Source organism: Bacillus rossius, chromosome 13, assembly GCF_032445375.1.
Source record: "Bacillus rossius redtenbacheri isolate Brsri chromosome 13, Brsri_v3, whole genome shotgun sequence".
Classification (NCBI taxonomy): Eukaryota; Metazoa; Arthropoda; class Insecta; order Phasmatodea; family Bacillidae; genus Bacillus; species Bacillus rossius.
The window spans coordinates 6167199-6187564 of NC_086340.1; the positions used below are offsets into that span (position 1 = coordinate 6167199).

Sequence of the window (20366 nt, forward strand, 5' to 3'; positions counted from 1 at the left end):
AATAATTACAGATAATATTATGTACTTATAACATATTAAAGTAATTTTTATCAAATGAATATTTTTACGTTTACATAAGCAATTAAAGAATAAGTAACATTTCATAGTTTACCAACAAACACGAGAACATCATAATGAGACAATTACGATACAATTAATTCTAAATTCCATTTTAAGGTAGGCCTATATATGATTTATAAATAAAATAAAATAAATTAATAATTTAAAAATCATATTATTTTAAGATTACTTAGATGAAACTAAAATTTAAGTGTTTACTGTTAAAAAATTACATTATTATTTTATTATGATTAAATAAAATGTTTTCAAACTAAACTAGTTTTTTTCGTTGTTACGGGTCTACATAATTGAGAAAACGAGGGAAACATACACACTGGTCTTAAATAAATATGTTTTTAGAAGCTCATTTATAAAAAATTTTAAAAAAACGAGCAAATATTTAAGCAAAACTCCACGACCCACAAGGAGAAACCTCCCCGGATGGCTTCCATATGGGAGCAAATAAATAAACTTGCTCCCATATGGAAGCCACTTGAAGAGATTTTTTGTTTCCACCCAACCGTTTATTTGGTAGCCTTACTTGTAGCAAGGGATTGTGTTCCTATCAGACAAATGCCACCATCCGTCTGAGAAAATCCGCCTTGGAGGAGCCGGGGCGCGAACCCGGGTCCTACAAGTCACAAGTCAGACGCTCTACCACAGAGCCAGAGTGGTAGAGCGGCGATAGAAGCTATCTGAACGGGAATACTGCTGAGAGAGTGGATAGCCTGTAGGGTATTTGTCTATCGCTGTTTGTGTAAGACTGACGAACAAAATACGTTAATATTCCAGTAGCATAAAATGATTCTCACGGATGAAAAACAGACAACCCGAACAGTTTCGATGTTTACCGAAGTTAAAGTTAGATTCGGTCAGTGTAGTAAATAATAGATTTTTTATAATTTTTTTCCGGAGAGGGTAATGGGTTATCGTAACTAGCATGAAAAATTAGTTGGGTTGGGTAAGCGTTATTTAAAATACCCATGACCGTAAAATATATGAATCATTACAACGTTGTGTTGTTATCGGCAAACGTCGGAGAACTTCGGAACTGTTCGGTTATGGATAAAACTCCACGCCTCATTTTTTTTTACATTTTTCAACCCAATTGGCAAGACAAGAAAATAACACGTAATTTCAAAGAAGAAATGAAATGAGTTTAACACAGTAAGCGCTAAAAACAACTAATTATAATTCACTACCATTTTTGATCAGCAGTGAAAACTAAAAACGTACCATATTTTTTTTTCTATTTCATAACATTACAAGAAAAGTAATAATTTTAAAACAAACGTACATATGGATGTGATAGCTTTGTAGTGGTTCATAAAATGAAACAGTTGAAATGATAGAGGGACTTATGTTACTAAACAAATTAAATTTTTATGTCAATTTACTATTTAACTTGTGTATTATCTATCAGATATGTCTAAATAAAGTCATGTATTTATAAGCTCAAAAGATTAAAGTATTTTTTTTAACACGAATTTTAAATGTTTTACGTGGGCTGGCGTTAGTCCTATATTAACGAATTAGCAAATATTTTAAAGTAGATTGAGTCGTTTTTTATTGTAAGTCTTGACTTAAGAGGCCACTCCAGTGTTTAAGGGCACTACGCAACCCGCGTTAACCTCATAAGTTTCAATGCTATTTTCATTTAGCTTATAACTAATTAACTAATATAGATTTCGAAATGATGCTTGCTTGATATGTAAGACAACGATGCTCTTATCAAAGCCCCTTTCTTCAAAAACGTGCATAAATTATGGTTCAAACCTAGACAATACACTTATGCATATTAGTAAAGATTAGTATAAAACCATAATTTATGCACGTTTTTGAAGAAAGGGGCTTTTATAAGAGCATCGTTGTCTTACATATCAAGCAAGCATCATTTCGAAATCTATAATAGTTAATTAGTTATAAGCTAAATGAAAATAGCCTTGAATGTTATGAGGTTAACGCGGGTTGCGTAGTGCCCCTGAAACACTGGAGTGGCCTCTTAAGCCCTGCCCGAATTTAAGTACACAGCTATCTACTCTGAACTATGCCAACTTCCATTATGGTATGAACGCGGACGGATATAGTTTTTGATTCTATAGATATCATTAATCATCTAATTAAATTGTAAACGTTTGTCATTAATAAATAAATGGAATCCCCGAAAAAAGTTATTTGCCTGATAATAGCAAATATTTACTTTCAATTACAAACTCATGAACTTATGGCAAACAACTAAAGTTTCTACTTTTGCTTTGTACGGCACTGTCTATAAATTATGTAGGTAGTTGTTGGAAGTTCGTTATATACTTGTTGAAATATTTAATTTTTAAGTAAATATGATACTCCTGTAATTAATTAAATTACATTTTATTTAATTCTTTTTCACTTAACTGTTCAATTTAAAATAATTTACCAAAAGCTTTTAAAAATTGTGACTTTTATTTGCCTGGAAGTAGGTACGTGGGAAGTACACATATTCGTTCGGACAGCTCTCGTTATTCCAAGGCAGAGCTATGTTGACGCCACACTCAAATGCGCAGGAGTTAAGTTTCTTTTTTGCAGGAAACTTGCTCTACTTAACTGACACAGCGCCATATTTTCACTGCATTACACTAGTCGAGCATTCCTGTATCCATGACTAAATCAAATCAAAGCATGTAAATAGCATTATTGTATATTTTACGAATTAATTTATTCGCTTATAATTCTACAACCAAGCATTCCGTTTCGTGTATGTCTCCCGTAAACTGGTAATTTTTTTGTCTAATCAATATGCCTTTATGTAGGAAAAAGTATTTTTTTTTATTATTGCGACAAATAATAACATCGATGTTAGAAAATTGGATAAAAGATATTTTTTTTTATTTAATGCCAAGTGACATTGAATCATGAAGATAAAGAAAATGGACTTTTTTTTAACGAATGCTGAATTTGAAGTTTGGTAAATAATTAAAAGGAATGCCGTGAGACGACAGTGCAGTTGAGTTTCAGCTGCGAGCCAGCAGGGCTTACCTCGGCGCTGGTAGCACGTGGTAGTAGCACTGCTGCCACTGCCCTGTTCGACTGAGTCGCTGCAGTCTGGCGACCTTCCTTGCTGTCAGCTGTCCAGTCCGTGTCACTTCCCTTTGCAAGAGCATGTACTTGTGTGTACTGACACCGCCCCAACTCACGTGTTTCACGTCTACAGCTTCCACGACACACTGAGTGCATATTGCCCGGAACATTGTGGAAACGAAGAAAAAAGAAGGGAAAAAAACACTTGTAAATGTCTTGCAATCGTGTTCGATTCCCGGCGTGGTCGAACCATGATTTTGTTTTAAAAATTACGTTACTAAACAATTCTGAGAGGAATTTTTACGATGCGCGTGCACTATACAACAAAATTTTTACCGTTTAAAACACTGCATACATAAAAATTTAATATGTTAATCCAAATAATATGATTTAGTAATTGATATTGAATACTGGTCCATATATCTGACAAATTATATATTTGTAATATAAGTGAATTAAATTGAATTATAAACTTTTTCAAGCGTAAGGTATGTTCCCGTATGAATAATTTATAATTTATTTGCAATATTAATTATTACGTCTTTAATTGATAAATACTTAAATTTAATGAATTAAAATAAACGATCAGCATTATTTATTAGTAATGAAAATCAATAGATATGCTGAACGTTTGTTCTAATTTATTAATTACATTTATCTATTATTATATGATTTAATAATTTATAATGCAAATAAATGTTAAATGATTGATACGGGAACATAACTTACATGAAAAAGTTTATAAACTCAATTTCACTCACTAATATTCCAAATAAATAATTTTTAAAAATAATTCAACCTATACAATATTAATCACTGAAGTATATTATTTCAAAGCACACACACATATATATTTTTTTGTGTGTAGTCTTTCTTTGTATGCATTGTTTTCATCCCGTGAAAAATGTTTTTCATTTTGAATGCGCATCGTAAAAATGGTGTGTATTGTGTGTGTATTGCGTTTCCAATTCTTTTGTCGAATTCTCTTCCAAATTGACTTTTTTTTCGGTGTGCTTCTTTATTGGAATGTTGTTTTGACTCGTGTATTATGGTAAATGGTTTCTTTTTTTGACTAGCATATTAATCGATCAGTCGCGGGAATATAAGCGAGTCCTAGACGAAAGGACTCTTAGTTTTGTTATTGGCTACAAGAGTGTAAGGATCGCCTGATTTAACTCATCAGATACATAGGTCACGTAACTACCTATTTAATGATATATTGATGGGATATTTACCATATTTAACAGCGAACTCAACTAAAGTTTTACCCAGACGTCAGCGTCGACGACGCTGAAGCAGATAACGTTGGCTGCAGAGGAAACCACGACGAGCGACGTTTCGCCCTCGATGGAGACTTAAACGGCTGGTGATTCGTCAAAAACTATCAAGCATCGGTGTCGTTACTGTGGTGAGAATTTCTCGAACAAAAGCAATGCTCAACGACGCGAGAAGAGAGAATGTGCCAAGAATCCTCTTCGGAAAATCCAATGCCATAAGCAGTTTTACCAGAAAAAAAATTGGTTGTCTGTAAAGTCGGTTTACGGACGATAGTTTAACGTGACAAGGTCATAAAAAAACATTGATGAAATGATTGCATACTTTTATGAATAAAATTGAATCATTTTTATTGAATTATCACTATTTTGTATATATACAAAGAAGGAGTGAAACGAAATCTACAATTTAATTGATACATTTACTTTTATTTGCACTCATTAATTCAAATATGTTTATTACTTTAACGAACAGATTATTTTAACTATAAATTTTATACGTGTTTGCTATTTAACTTCTTCCAATCTGTGTTATTCTGTTAAAGATAGGACGATGATAGGAAAAGTAGGAAACGAATGGGAGTGTTTGAAGTTTAATGTGCCTCGAAAAACGTCAAATCGATGGTTTTACCAATCGAGTGGAAGAGAGATAGATACGACGCAAGCGTACAATGAGCGTAACGGGACACAGCGTAACGGGACAATGTGCGTAACGGGACACTGAGTCATCTTTTTTCGTGAGTGCAGCCGGCGTTCATCGATTGATTAGACGGTGTCACGTCAAAAAGATAATATGAAAACTCACTTGAAGACATGCAGGGGTCTTGCTTCACGGCAGAAAATTCAGGTTTCGCTGCAACAACAATGCATCGATGTGCATGGAACGAACGCAGTAACATCAACATCAGGTTCGGGGTCTGAAAGGTTCGTCTTCATCGACTGGACATCCTTGCAGCTACTGTGATATGTCGTTCGCAATATCCCCTTGACGCACGAAGACATGAGCGGAGTAAGTGCTTTCAGGACTTTTCACCAAATTTATTGTAATTAATATTTTTTTTTCCATAAATTAAATGCGTCACAGAGTAAAAATGATAACTGCACACTAGCGAACGGGTTAAAAAAAAAAAAGAATTGAACAAACATGGTGGCAGAGCACTCTGGCAGACGAAAAAAACAAGATGGCGGTTTTCAAAAACAGACTAAAAGAAGATGGCGGCCCCGTAGCAGACGAAAAGAAGATGGCCGCCTCCAGGAGGAGACAAAACAAGATGGCGGTCTCGAGCGGACGAAAACAAGCTGGCGACATATAAACATATATAATCTTGTGTTCCTTTACAAAAAAAAATCCATCAATTTCGTCACGCGTGGCATTTTAAGGGATGCGCAATGAAATTTCACTTGTTCGGAGACGTTCCACCTACTTGAGCTGCTGCGACCTGCATAGACGCTCAGATGCTCAGCCGCTCACCTATGAGCTTGGACAGGTTCATGTCCCGCAGCACCCTCATCACGATGGTGCTCTCCGTGTCCTTGGTGTTGACCCTCTTGGCGGCGCCCAGCGTGCGCAGGACGGACAGTATGTTGCGGAGACCGAAGTCGTAGTGCACCTACAGAAAAAAAAATAAAAATTGGTTGTCTGTAAAGTCGGTTTACGGACGATAGTTTAACGTGACAACGTCATAACAAAACATCGATGAAATGATTGCATGCTTTTATGAATATAATTGAATCGTTTTTATTTTAACAATAAAAGAATAAATACATGAAATTATACTTGTAATAAGATTTTTAAAATGCAAGAATAATTAACCTTCATTGCAGAAATTGTTGTTGTAATAAGTAATGAAAACCACATTAACTTTTCACTTCACTTTATAAACAGTCGACGAAACAGTTCACGCGTAGATGACTTGTAATTAATTTTAAAAACTGGCGTTTAGCTTTAAAGTTTAAATATTTTTATGAACAAGTTTTCATATAAATAAAGTGTAATCAAATATCTATCATCAATTATATGAATCGCCATAATTTTTTAGTCAATTGTAACATAACCTATTATTCCTGCACTCGCCGACAGCGTAACGGAACACAGCGTAACGGAACAATGTGCGTAATGGGACACTTTTTCGTGTGTGCAGCCGGCGTTCATCGATTTATTAGACGTTGTCAAGTCAAAAAAAAAAGGATGGGTTGTCTGTAAAGTCGGTTTACGGACGATAATTTTACGTGATAAACGTCATAAGAAAACATTGATGAAAAATTGCATACTTTTTTAATTTTCAAATAATTATTATTTACAGTATTTTTTTTTACAAATTTAATCTAAATAATTTTTTAAATATAATCATGAACAATTACTTATAGAAATAAACTGAAATAAAATCAATGTCAATAAATTGTTGATTTTAAATGACGAAATTGGGCAAATAAATCAATTTTTTTAAATTGCTGCTTTTTAAAAAGGCCCGCCTTAACCTGTTTGATATTATAGAAAATTTTCACGCACGGTGGTTGGCCGGTTCTTGCACGCTCGGCTCAGGTGGAACGTGACAATGATTCATGCTTTTTCGTGCGTGCAGCCGGCGTTCATCGATTTATAAGACGTTATCACGTCAAAGAAAAAATGGGGTAATTTAAATTGTTACATGCCAAAAGAAAACACTTATTCATAAGAAATATAACACAAATTTTTTCCCGGTTAATGTGCGACATTTTATTGTTATTATGTTAAATCTATCCCCACATTATAAAAAAAAATTTTTTTGGATACCACAAAGAAACTTAAACACTATCAAATGTTTTCTTGTATAAACAAAAAATTATCAAGTCCACTAATTGGCTTATTAGTGACAGCAAGAATGCTGTAAAAAATTTCTTATAATACTAAAAATACTTATTTTGTTATCAACACAGCATAGTTTGTGGGGTTTAATATAAAGAATATATTACACTGTGGTAACATTTTATTTTACATTAGTGATATTCACCGATGAAATTACAGGAACATTTTTATGAACCTTGTTTTAAATTACTAAAGACAGCCCAAATGATTCTCTAACTACACGAATCAGATATTTAAATAGAGTAATCCTGAATTTTGTGAAAAATTACGATGTACCCAGGTCATTTGTAAGAAAACTGAGTAAATAAATTGGTCCTACGTTCTGTGAGACTGCATGAATGCTGAGTATCTGATGGACAGATACTAAAACCACACACATAGGAGAGCTGAGTAGCCTGAGGACGGACACTAAAACCACGCTCAGAGGACGGACAGAGTAGCCTGCGGACGGACAGTACAATCACGGACAGAGTAGCCGGTGGACGGACAGTACAACCACACACACGGAGGACGGACACTACAACCACACACATAGGAGGGTTGAGTAGCCGGCGGACGGACAGCACAACCACGGACAGAGGACGGACAGATGGGGAAGCACGCACCTGCTTGGTGAGCTGCTCCTCGCACAGCTTGTAGAGCGTGTAGAACTTGCGCGCGAGCGTGATGTTCTCGAGGAAGCCGCAGCTGGCCAGCTTGACGCGGATGATGATCTGTCTGTCGGGTACCATCATGGCGACCGTGCGGAACTGGATCTTCAGGTTCTCGGGCAGCTCCTTGCGGCCCGCGTAGCCGGGGTTCTGCGGGGCCAATCAATCATTCATTCATTCATTCATTCATCCATTCATTCGGGTCGTTACCACAACGCCGAACGTACAATAACGCCGAATGCCAAATTGACCGCAACTCCGACAGCTAGAAAACTGCCGTGTACCACAACGCCGAAATACAGTAACGCCCGAAAAATGTTGCTGCGGGGAGGGGCAAAATGAAAAACAACTGAAGGAATTTGTGTGCTAACCTTACCTAACCTAACCTTTGTGGCAGTCCTGCAATGACATTTTTAGGGGTTAGTGTATTTCGGCGTTGTGGTCATTCGGCGTTGTGGTACACAGCAGTTTTCTAGCTGTCGGCGTTGTAGTCAATTTGGCATTGGGATGGTTTTCGGCGTTATTTGTACGTTCGGCGTTGTGGTATTTCTGCGTTGTGGTGCGTCCCCCATTCATTCATTCCAATATCATGTCTGCCACGCACGAATCAACTGTGTGCTCGTGCGCTTGTTAGAAGTCATACTTGCTCGGCGTGATAAAAAATATAATAACTTTAATTGTACATGCTTGTAATAAATAGAAATAAAATAATAAAAATGATGACTGGTGTGATATTTTAAACGCGGTTGGTAAAGTTTAAATTCAATCAAATGAATTAAACTAGATTAATTCTCAGTAATCAATATTAATACAGACACGTGTATGAAATTATTTAATTTAGTTAAATAATATAAACAAATTTTAATTATTTAAATTAATATATTGGATATATTTTTCTAATTTATTAAATTTATTATCATTTATTAAATATTAAAGCAATGATTCATAATGAAAATGAATTATACATACGAGAACATAACCTAAATTATATACACTTAAAAAAGTTATAAACACAATTGATATCACTAATACATACAATAAACAACTGTTTCTAATTAAATGGAACCTTATTCAATATCAATTACTCAAGTATGGATGGAGTTGTGCAACTGTCAAGTAAGAGGCACTGTTGCTATCGAAGGAGTGGAGTCGTGCAACTGGCATGGTAGTAACCGTTGTCGTCGAGGAAGGGATGGTGTTATGCAACTGGCAAGGAAGAGAAACTGTTTTTGTCGAGGAAGGGGTCGAGTCGTGGAACTGGCAAGGAAGAGGAAAGAGGAACTGTCGTTGTCGGGGAAGGGACGAAGTCGTGGAACTGGCTAGGAAGAGGAACTGTTTTTGTCGAGGAAGGGACGAAGTCGTGGAACTGGCTAGGAAGAGGGACTGTTGTTGTCGATGAACTGGCGGAGTCGTGGAACTGGTGCGGTAGTGTAACTGGTGTGGTAGTGGAACGGGTGTGGTTGAGGAACTGGCAGATTCGTGGAACTGGTAGGGTTAAGAAACTGGCAAGGAAGAGGAAAGAGGAACTGTTGTTGTCGAAGAACTGGCGGAGTCGTGGAACTGGTGCGGTAGTGGAACTGGTGTGGTAGCGGAACTGGCGGAGTCGTGGAAATGGCAGATTCGTGGAACTGGTAGGGTTAAGAAACTGGCAAGGAAGAGGAAAGAGGAGCTGTTGTCGTCAAGGAAGGGGTGGAGTCGTGGAACTGGCAGTCGAGGAACTGACAGACTCGGGGAACTGGCGCAGAGTCGAAGGTCTCGCCCCACGCGCACCACGCACCATGGTGATGAAGATCCCGAACTCGGGGCACATGTCGATGAGGTCGCCGTCGGTGAAGAGGAACTGCTTCTTCTTCTCCTTGCGCGCCGCCAGCACGACGGCCACCTGCTGCGCCGCCACGGACAGCACCGGCAGCTCGATGCGGTTGAACTCGTCGAAGCAGCCCCACGAGCCGGACTGCGCCAGGCCTGCGCGCCGAAACAACCGTCGCCCGTCGACACCGCGAGACGGCGTTCACGCGTCATGCAAGTGTGAGCATGACGTCACTACCTCGTTTGCACGCGGTCAATCAAACTGTTTACATTATTGGGCTCACAAGAGATTTACTTGCATGCTTCTTCATGTACATTTCGTTGATATTGTGTGAATATTTGTTGATTTTGCTTGACTACTAATGTTATATTACTAATAATGAGTAGTTCTGTTTCCATATTTATTTTAAAAGTGTAATTTTAAAAGAGTAGAAGAACGTTAAAATTTGTGTTATCAGAATAATCTTTAAGCATGAAAATCTTGTAAGAGATTTTTGAAAACACTCCATTGGACTTGCTTTACAACTTTATCATCATTTTTTTCCATCATATAAAGTTATGGTTTCCGCACATATCTCAAAGATGCCATGTACTCGAAGAGAATACTGTGCGCGAATTCACAGCCTTGCGCTCAGAATCGATAACGTTCTAGTGTCGCACAAATTCACCATTTGCTGGACAAGCCCATTAACTGGATATTTTCGCCAACTTTATGAAAATGAGAGTAGGATATGAATCGGGCCCACCGACCTTTGTATATGCGGCCCAGGCCTCGGTAGTCCATCTGGTCGGAGCAGTTGAACACCACCACGTACTTGGCCAGCGTCTTGCCCATGTCCTTGACAGTCTCTGTCTTGCCTGTGCCAGCGGGCCCGCATGGGGAGCCGCCCATGCTCATCTCCAGCGCCTGGGCCAGCGTGATGTAGCACCTGTGGCCCACAAGCAATGCCCGCATGGGGAGCCGCCCATTGCAGGTCACATGATTGACAGACGGAGGCGACGGGCTATTGTCATTCCGGCCTAACTAATGAATTGTAAATTTTCACACCAGATTAGAAAAAACATATCAATGTACGAAATTTTTCAGTGTTACATTATTAAAACTTTCACTACAATTTAATTAAATATAACGATTATATTTACCGGTCAGTCAAAGGCGTTATTACAAGTCTGTCGGTGCAACCCAAATATTCGTTCTGGTACGTGAATGTGACATCGGTGATCGCAATCCAGGTTTTGTCAAGGTCTTCCTTGAAGTAGAAGCGACACTGCTTCAGCCACTCAAAATCGTTCGCTGATCTCACGTTCAGGCGGCACTGAAAGAAAAAAAAAATTATCGTAAACATGATGCTGACTTAAGTGAGTAAGTTTTAGGGACTTAAAATAAACTAGCTAGAAATTTACATGCACAATAACACGTTATAATTTACGTCAAATCGTACTTGATCTCAAACCAAAAAAAATCACAAGGAGTCATCCAGTACTTGCCAGAGATGTGTAACATCTAACCTGGGTAACGTTCAAATTCATGTGTTCTTATGATGGAAATACACTTATGCGAAACAAGGACACGAAATTTAATGAATAATTTTTTTAAAATAATGCCGAGCTTGATAAATATATGTACTGTATGTATTGTCTAAAGGTAACATGTAATGTAGTGAGGCAGTCGAGACCAGGATGTCGAAGATGTCCCGCTGGTGCACGTGGATGGTGATGAGCGTCTCGAACTTGGTGCGCTCCAGCTTGGTGAGGTCCCTCGTGGTCTGGTCGATCAGCGTGTTGAGCATCTCCAGGAAGCGGTTGTTGGTCTCGCCCATGACCTTCTTGTCGGCGCGTGCCTGCAGCAGCGCCGCCTCGCCGTCGCGAGTCCAGATCATCTGGATTCCCAGCAGCCCCACCTGCCGGGGGAGCACCCACTCCCTCACGCCCCGCCATCTTTCATGCCCTCGTATAAGAGAGATGGAAACTAAACGACGCCATCTTGGTTTCAAAAGTTTCTTTATCATTAAAGTGCCGAAGAGATAGAAACGGAATGATGCCATCTTGGTTTCAACAATATTTTATCGTTAATGACTGGAGAGATAGAAACTGAATGACACCATCTTGGTTTCAAAAGTTTCTTTATCATTAAAGGGCTGCAGAGATAGAAATTGAAAGACGCCATCTTGGTTTCAATAGTATTTTATCGTTAAAGACCGGAGAGATAGAAACTGAATGACACCATTTTGGTTTCAAAAGATTCTTTGTCATTAAAAGGCCAAAGAAATAGAAACTGAAAGACGCCATCTTGGTTTCAACGGTATTTTATCGTTAAACACTGGAGAGATAGAAACTGAATGATGCCATCTCGGTTTCAAAAGTTTCTTTATCATTAAATGGCCAAAGAGATAGAAACTGAAAGACGCCATCTTGGGTTCAAAAGTTTCTTTATCATTAAAGTGCCGAAGAGAGAGAAACTGAATGATGCCATCTTGGTTTCAACACTTTTTTCATAGTTAAAGTGCTGAAGAGATAGAAACTAAAATACGCCAACTCGGTTCCAACAGCTTTCATGCCATAATATATATTTTTTTATAATTAAAGGACCAGTGAGATAGAAATTGAAAGATGCCTTATTTGTTTCCAAGGTTTTTTTAATCGTTAAAGAGCTAGATGGATAGAAACTGAAAGACTCCATCTTGGTTTCTACATCTTTTAGGCCACTACAATTTTCTATAATTTCATATTCTAAATTTGTCTTCATTAAGCCATACCTACTATCTAATTAATTTAATACCAGAAGTTAATTATGAATGCCTGCTACAAATAGTTTATCATATGAAGTTATTGCAGTATTTATTTTTGTAAAATGTCTATGAGTGTAATAATACTGTCAATGGGCACTAAATTATAGGTTCCGTATTTCTCTCAATGTGGAATCTTTGCTTTAATAAAGGCTAGTATTATATATTAAAAGAACAAAATTGTTATGACATAGAAACTGTTTAAATCGCTATGGCATTTTTTCGTTTCTACATCCCACTCCATCCCTTATTATTGACAATTTTTCTCCTTAAAGGGCGTATGCCCCTTTTCATGTCATTATTTTATTTTTACATTTAATATGCTTGCATTTGTAGTGCATACATTTCGCATAATTAGCTGGAAAAGTTGAATTTTTAACATTTTGTGCAGTATGGGTAAAGAGAAACAAATGGAATAAAATACTGAAAATGTTTGGGTTTTAAGGTAATGACGATTGTTGCTGCGAGGTGTATTCAAAAATTCTTTCTAAAAAATTTATTTAATTTTTTCAACCTTTAAAATTTATGAAAATTATGAAGATTTTAAAGGCTAGCTAAAACTAAAAAATTTAATTTTGTTTTTGATTCGGTACCAAGACTGTGACGCGAGTTTAAAAAAAAAAAAACGTTAATCGACGGGATGAAAAACTGAGGAGTATCTACTTTAAGTATTTTATGTGGTATGAGTAGAGTGTTTGGTGAAGTTCAAGGACTGATGTGTTACCTGGGCGGGCATCTTGTCCAGGAAGGAGAGCAGGTTGAAGTTGGGGTCGTTTATGGTGGTGTGCGCCTGCCTGATGATGCCGTGGAGCGACATCTGCGCCGTCTGCAGCAGCGACGTCAGCCACGTCTCCACGCTGCCCTCGGCGCGCACGGCCCGCTCCAGCTGCCCGCCGGAGGGACGCGGTCACTCTCACTCTATCTCTCTCTATCTCTCTCTATATATCTCTCTATCTCTCTCTTTCTCCCTGGCCTCGCCAAGGGTGACATTCCAAGACACCGGGATAATGTGGCGAACAAGCACCGCCTTTGTCGGGGCACGACGCGGGGCCGCATACCATGGTGCGAGTCGCTAGTGGCGTAGCCAGGATTTGTGTATGGGGGGTGTTAAGAACCATGCGCTCCCCCCCCCCCCCCCCCCCCCAAATGATGACAGCACGAAAATATTGAACCCAAAAAATTTAGCACAACAATCAAAACGAGACAAAAATACAACAAAACGAAAGGACGAAACAAACACAACAGATTTCTAAAACTGAAACAAGCGACGTTTCGGGAACTGCAATCATTTGTGGGGTTTTTTTTTCGTTATTTTTTGGAAAACTATTGTGTTTGTTTCGTATTTTCGTTTTGCTGTGTTTTTGTCTCGTTTCAACTGTTGTGCTGAATTTTTTGGGTTCGGTATTTTTGTGCTGTCATAATTTGTGGGTTTTTTTCGTTTTGTGAGTCCTTTTTTCTTTGTTTTTCTTTGTTTGTTGACCATATTCCTGTGTTGGAGTATTGTGTGGTGTTTATATCCTGAAAACAGCAATTTTTGCTTGATTTGTGTTTTTGTCATTTGTGTTTTTTGTAGTTTTCTTCTACAGACAAACATGAGCATAGCAATGGTGTATGTCCAAAAGCCTACATCAAGTCATGCACTCCCATTGCAAAAATCTTTCAAAAATAAGACCTAGGTGCGTCTCAGGCCGAAACATGTACGCCTGGTCATGCTGGGATTAGCCATGCATCGTGTGCTTTGTTCTGGGATTGGCCAGTCATGATTAACTCCCGTAACTTAGATCTAGACAGCATACCTGGGGGGAAACACGCACAGACACAGGAAAAAACCCTGGGCACTGACATGCGGGATGCAATGGGCACGCATTAACGTAGTAGGAGAGTACAGGAGAAAGATGAATGTCTGGATTGAAGAGTTCGTTGGGTTAGAAAAAGAGTCTGCGCCATGCTGGGGTCTGGATACTTTGACTCTAAGTCCGCTTTCGTATTCTATCCTCAGCTGGGATTCTTGTTGCTCGCCGCTCGCTCGTGCAACTTCGCGGGTAAATCAGATGATAAATTCCATATTTACTACTGTTTCACAGTGCCCATCATAAACAAACTTTCCTTTGATTAATATATCCAAATCTTGCAACAACAACAAAAAACTACCCTCTTGGAAAAAAAATAACGAATTTTTGAGAGTATGGAATTTTCCCACAGACCTTACCTTAACTACATGCACTTCTAAAATAGCAATATATATTCAATAAAGTCGTTAAGATAAAATACTGTCCTTTAAAATAAAGCACACACTACATTCAACCAACGTTTTGAGTGCCAGCGACCGGGTAGCAAATCGTTGGATGAACAAAAGTGATTTCACGCGGTATGTATGTGGGAAGCCTTCATTTCACAGACGAGAGAGACACACCCGAAGTTCCCCGAAGTTCATGCTCGCTTTTTTCTTTTCCGTTCTATCTCATTGTATAAACCGGCGTGGCTTTAAATTTTGCGGTCGATTAGGATAGGTTAGCTACATTGTAAATACTTTAAAACACTGTGGATGGTTGGTTATATTAGGTAAGTATAGCAACGTTAAAAATACTGTAAAATCATTTTATGGTTGCTTAGCAAATAACTTTTTAATATGTAGCTATCCAGGACTAGGAAACCGTTTACACAGATTTCACAGTATCTTTAATGTAGCTATCCTAACCAAATCAACCGTCCACAATGTTTTAAAGTATTTATAATGTAGCTAACCTAACCTTTTACAATGAACTAAAATAAAACCCCGAAGATGCACGATCGGGGTTTGACTCTCTCGTCTGTGAAAAGGCATTCCGTATGGTATGTACTGGTGCATGTATGCAGGGGCGCAACAACAGGGGGGGGAAGGGTATTTCCCCCCCCCCTCAGAAACCTTGAAGTGGGGGCAAACGGGGGCAAAGAGAGTGCTGTGTAATCAATTTTTAGATAATAAAACTGCTTAAATAGCACCATTTTCCACCTTGAAATACAAATTTTCCCGGGGAGGACCCCCCCCCCCCCTCGCCGTTTCAATAGGGGTGATCGATGATTCTTTATAAAAAGGTATATTGCCCCCCCCCCCCCCTTTTTGGAAATTTAGTTGTTGCACCCCTGCACGTATGGCCACTCCCAGGGGCGGATGAACGACTGACTTCTGGGAGGTGAGTGTGTGGTGTGTATGTGTAAGTAGATGCATGCGCCACCACCCTGTTGGACACAGCTCGGTACCAAGCAGTCTGCCGACAGAGACAAGCGCGCCGCACCGGGATGGACTCGCCCTCCGAGGAGATGATGGCGGTCATCTTGTTGTACTCGACGTCGTGGAAGCGCACGTAGCGGATGTTGTCGAAGATGGACAGCAGGTGGTTCTGGATGGTGTGCGAATCGGAGGCTTGGCCCAGGATCTCCAGCAGCGCCGGGTCGGACACGAAGAAGAAGCGCGGGAACATCATGCGCTTCTTCTCCAGGTAGCTGCAAGTACAATACACCAGAGGCGATCACAAATAAAATATCACTTAAAAAAACAGAGCTTCTTCTCCAGGTAGCTGCAACAACAATATACCAGGCGATTCCAAATAAAATAACACTAAAAATACAGCACTTCTTCTCCAAGAAGCTGCGAGAACAAACAATATACCAGGCGATTCCAAATAAAATAAAACTAAAAAACAGCGCTTATTCTCCAGGTAACTGCGAGAACTAACAACAACAACAATACACCAGGCTATTCCAAATAAAATAACACTAAGAAAACAGCGCTCTTTTCCAGGTAGCTGTCAGAACAAACAACAACATTATACCAAGCGAATCCAAATAAAATAACACAAAAAAAAACAGCGATTATTCTCCAGGTAGCTGTGAGAACAAACAACAACAACAATACACCAGGCGATTACAAATATTATAACACTAAAAAACAGTGGTTCTTCTCCAGGTAGCTGCGAGAACAAACAAACAACTACAACAACAATATACCAGATTATTCTAAATAAAATAACACTAAAGAAACAGCGCTTCTTCTCCAGGTAACTACGAGAACCAACAACAACAATACACCAGGCGATTCCAAATAAAATAACACTAAGAAAACAGCGCTTCTTCTCCAGGTAGCTGCGGGAACAAACAACAAAAAAAAACAATACAACAGACGATTACAAATAAAATAACACAAAAAAAAACAGCACTTCTTCTCCAAGTAGCTTCAAGAACAAACAATATACCAGGCGATTCCAAATAAAATAACACTAAACAAAACAGCACTTCTCCACGTAGCTGCGAGAACAAACAACAACAACTACTAAAACAATACACCAGGCGATTCCAAATAAAATAACACTAAAAAAAACAGCACTTCTTCTCCAGGTAACTGCGAGAACAAAAAACATAAATACACCAGGCAACTTCAAAAAAAATAACAATTAAAAGACAGCGCTCTTTCTCCAGGAAACTGCGAGAACAAACAAACAACAACAACAACAATGCACCAGGCGATTCCGAATAAAATAACACTAAAAAAACAGCGCTTCTTCTCCAGGTAGCTGCGAGAACAAACAACAACAACAATATACCAGGCGATTCCAAATAAAATAACACTAAAAAACAGCGCTTCTTCTCCAGGTATCTGCAGAACAAACAACAACAACAACAACAACTACAACAATATACCAGGCGATTCCAAATAAAATAACACTATAAAAACAGCTCTTCTTCTCCAGGTAACTGCGAGAACTAACAACAAAAATACACCAGGCAATTACAAAAAAATAACACTTAAAAGACAGCGCTTCTTCTCCAGGTAACTGCGAGAACAAACAAACAACAACAACAATGCACCAGGCGATTCCGAATAAAATAACACAAATAAAAAACAGCGATATTTCTCCTGGTAACAACGAGGACAAACATTCAATAACACCAATACATCAGGTGATTCCAATTTTAAATGTAAAAAAACACTAAATTTGGTGATCGATGACAGAAGTAGTAGCATAACTTGCCCGGTCCTGCACCTTAGGTCCTGGGCGTCGATTGAGACAGTGGGTCCGCCATCTTGGATTGTGACGTCACGACGGCCATCTTGTGTGACATGTCATCTTACCCTTTTAGTTGACCTTTGACAGTTTTTTTAGAAAATAATTTCCCCCAAAAAAAATCTTCTATTCAAGAAAAATATTTCCAAGGAAGAAATCAGAAATTGAAAAGTGTCCGAAGCTGCTGGTATTCCCAAACCTGAAGGCCTCGCCGCCGTGGCCTAGAAGCTTGCTCACCCGCTGAGCGACTTCTGGCACAGCTCCAGCTGCTCCTGCAGATGCGGCAGCAGCTGCTTCAAGAGGTCGTCGCCCACGCAGCACGCCACCACTCCTGGCGTCTCGTGCGCGCGCTGCATGATCTTCTGCCACGACTTGTCGATCTTGCTGAACCTGCGGGCCCGCGACACAGCCGTCGCAGCTTAGCAACAACCTGTCCGTTACAAGTCATCAGTAGAGACCGGAAAAATTCGCGAGTTCATTTCGCGATAGGATAAAATACAAATCGTTATAGATACCTCAGTGCTGCCTCTGCTATTGGTTCACAACTCACACCTGGATGACTCTGGGCCAATGAGAAACACCCAACCAAAGCTTTTTATCGAATCACAGGCTGCTACGCTGGAACGTCTCACGAGACAACAGCCAATGATTTGGTGGCATTTGACCGAGTGTACGTAGAACTATGGGAGTTCATCCTACAGGTCTTTGAACTCGCGAATTTTTCCGGTCCCTAGTTATTAGTTATTGTTAGAGTCCCGGATTTTTCGCAGATTCCTCTGGCCTCAGGATAGAATTCAAAGTTATAGGTGTGCTCGACCCATGTTTACTTTCCCATTGGTTGATTTCTTAGCGAGAACATTTTTATCCTTGTTATTTGGCACTACCTGATTCGCTTACTTCTCTCCTAGCTGGACATCGTTGGATCACGGTCGTAGAGGGGCGTGTCCAGATAACTGCGGTCCAATCATGAACACAGTGCGACAGTGTGGAGGTTTGCATTCTAGCTTGCGACTAAATGAATCCGCGACATTTCCGTGGCTCTAGTTATTGTGGTTCGGTGTTAGGTATTTTCAAGTTACGCACTCGTTTTCAGTTGTGGCGTTTCTAAGTTGTGTGTTGCCAAGTTATGACGTTTCTAAGTTGCGGCTTCTCAGCCATTTTGTGTTTCTTACTTATGTGTTTCAAAGTTATGTAGGTACTTTAAAAGTTGTTTTGTTTTTTTAGAATTCTAAAATATGACTATATGCTGTGAGTGTGGATCCCAGACTCGGACACTGATGAATGTAACTGCTGCTTCAGGCCTGACTTCGCAATATTATTAATATTATTACATTAAAATTTTTAATGATGCTTCACTATACAGGATAAGTGAATATTCTACTAAAAAGCTTTCGCTGTAGGTTTGAGCAGGCCCATGATAGAATGACATAATATAAGACGTTCAACAAAGCATAGATTACTTAATCTTTATTTGTTCGAAAATTTGCACGAGAAACACGTCTATTAAACTTTGCGTTAGCAGATACAACGTTAATAAAATGATTAGAGTTTGCACTTAACATGACACTAACAGCTCCTAAGCTGTGGCTACAAAAAGGAAGTTACATGTAAATTTATGGGCCTAGACAGTAAGTATGTAACAACCTCGTGAAATAAGTCGGTAAAAGTGGTTATATTGTGAACTAGCAGTGCCCGCGACTTTGTCCGCGTGGACTTTGTTGGGGGGTATTGTGACTTTCTGAGATAATATGGTAGATGCACAGTTTTAGGTTATTCTCAAAACACTCATAACCAATGGTATATTAAAGTACTTCTGCGTAAACTATATTTTTAGTTTTGTCTTCCAGCAGAAGTAGAAATTGATTTTCTCCCGAACCAGATCTCGACAGAGCAACATATAGTTGCCCGTGCGAAAAACACTCTTGGCGTAAATCTATTCCTACGTACTGAAATGTTTGTCCCTGGGCCTATTAATTAATACCGCAAACGATACCTTCACCGGAAATAGAATTCGCTTAAAGTGAAAAGGCAAATCCGTTGGTATCATAGGTATGCGAGGTATCAGCACTGTTTGCCCTAATACTGGACCAGTCAATACTGTAGCACCAATCACGTTATCGCGAAGGAATTTTACTTGGAGTCTGGTTACGTTGCATAAATTTGGTGGTTTAAGATTCCTTAGCAGCACAATTGGACAGCCAGTTTTTAATTTGAGTGAATGTAAGGGAAGGCCACTCGGATTTAAATAATTTAAAAATTCTTGTGGATAATGTACCGCATCTTCTTGATCCATTACTTTATCAATGGACCTGTAGTTCACTCTATCTCCTGGAAGTTTACCCAGTATCATGTTATTGATGTCGTCAACGCTACTGTTTCTAGCTGCCAATATTGCGTTTTGACACATCCACTGGTAGTCTTTGTTTTCTATATGGACTACATCTGGGTACACTTTAGAGATTAGGTCTTCAATGCTAGTCATACATGCGCGTGCAATACTTAATACTTATTTGGCTACAACACTAATTCTTACTTTTTAAATATCGCGATATATTTTGAATGAAACGTCTGAATTGAATAATTCAAAAAGTTCTAGAAAGGTATTGAATTCGTCTTGAATATGCAGTAATTTATTTTGATAAGGATTAATACCAAGGTACACAATAAAGAGTTTTTGAAGCGACGGCATTTTAATTATTTAAAAAAATAAAAGAAAACACTATTTGTGAGATAACTACAATAGTTAGACATATGGTTACGCGATATTTTTTGAAGACAATTATATGTTCTGCAAAGTGGTAGTACATTGTTTTGTTCTATAATCAATAGGTTTCGCAGCGCAC

At 38.8% G+C, this 20366-nt stretch overlaps 1 protein-coding gene across 1 annotated transcript in view; it reads right to left on the minus strand.

Moving 5' to 3' along the window:
- Positions 1 to 20366, minus strand: part of LOC134538143 (dynein axonemal heavy chain 5) — a 141426-nt gene that overhangs the window by 72763 nt on the left and 48297 nt on the right. The window contains exons 20-28 of the mRNA XM_063379183.1: positions 17761 to 17913; positions 15757 to 15964; positions 13206 to 13367; positions 11372 to 11596; positions 10839 to 11011; positions 10446 to 10624; positions 9664 to 9851; positions 7842 to 8036; positions 5863 to 6001 (exon numbers count right to left, since the gene is read on the minus strand). Coding sequence (XP_063235253.1) covers positions 5863 to 6001; positions 7842 to 8036; positions 9664 to 9851; positions 10446 to 10624; positions 10839 to 11011; positions 11372 to 11596; positions 13206 to 13367; positions 15757 to 15964; positions 17761 to 17913 — 1622 coding nt within the window. The remainder of the gene's footprint in view (positions 1 to 5862; positions 6002 to 7841; positions 8037 to 9663; positions 9852 to 10445; positions 10625 to 10838; positions 11012 to 11371; positions 11597 to 13205; positions 13368 to 15756; positions 15965 to 17760; positions 17914 to 20366) is intronic.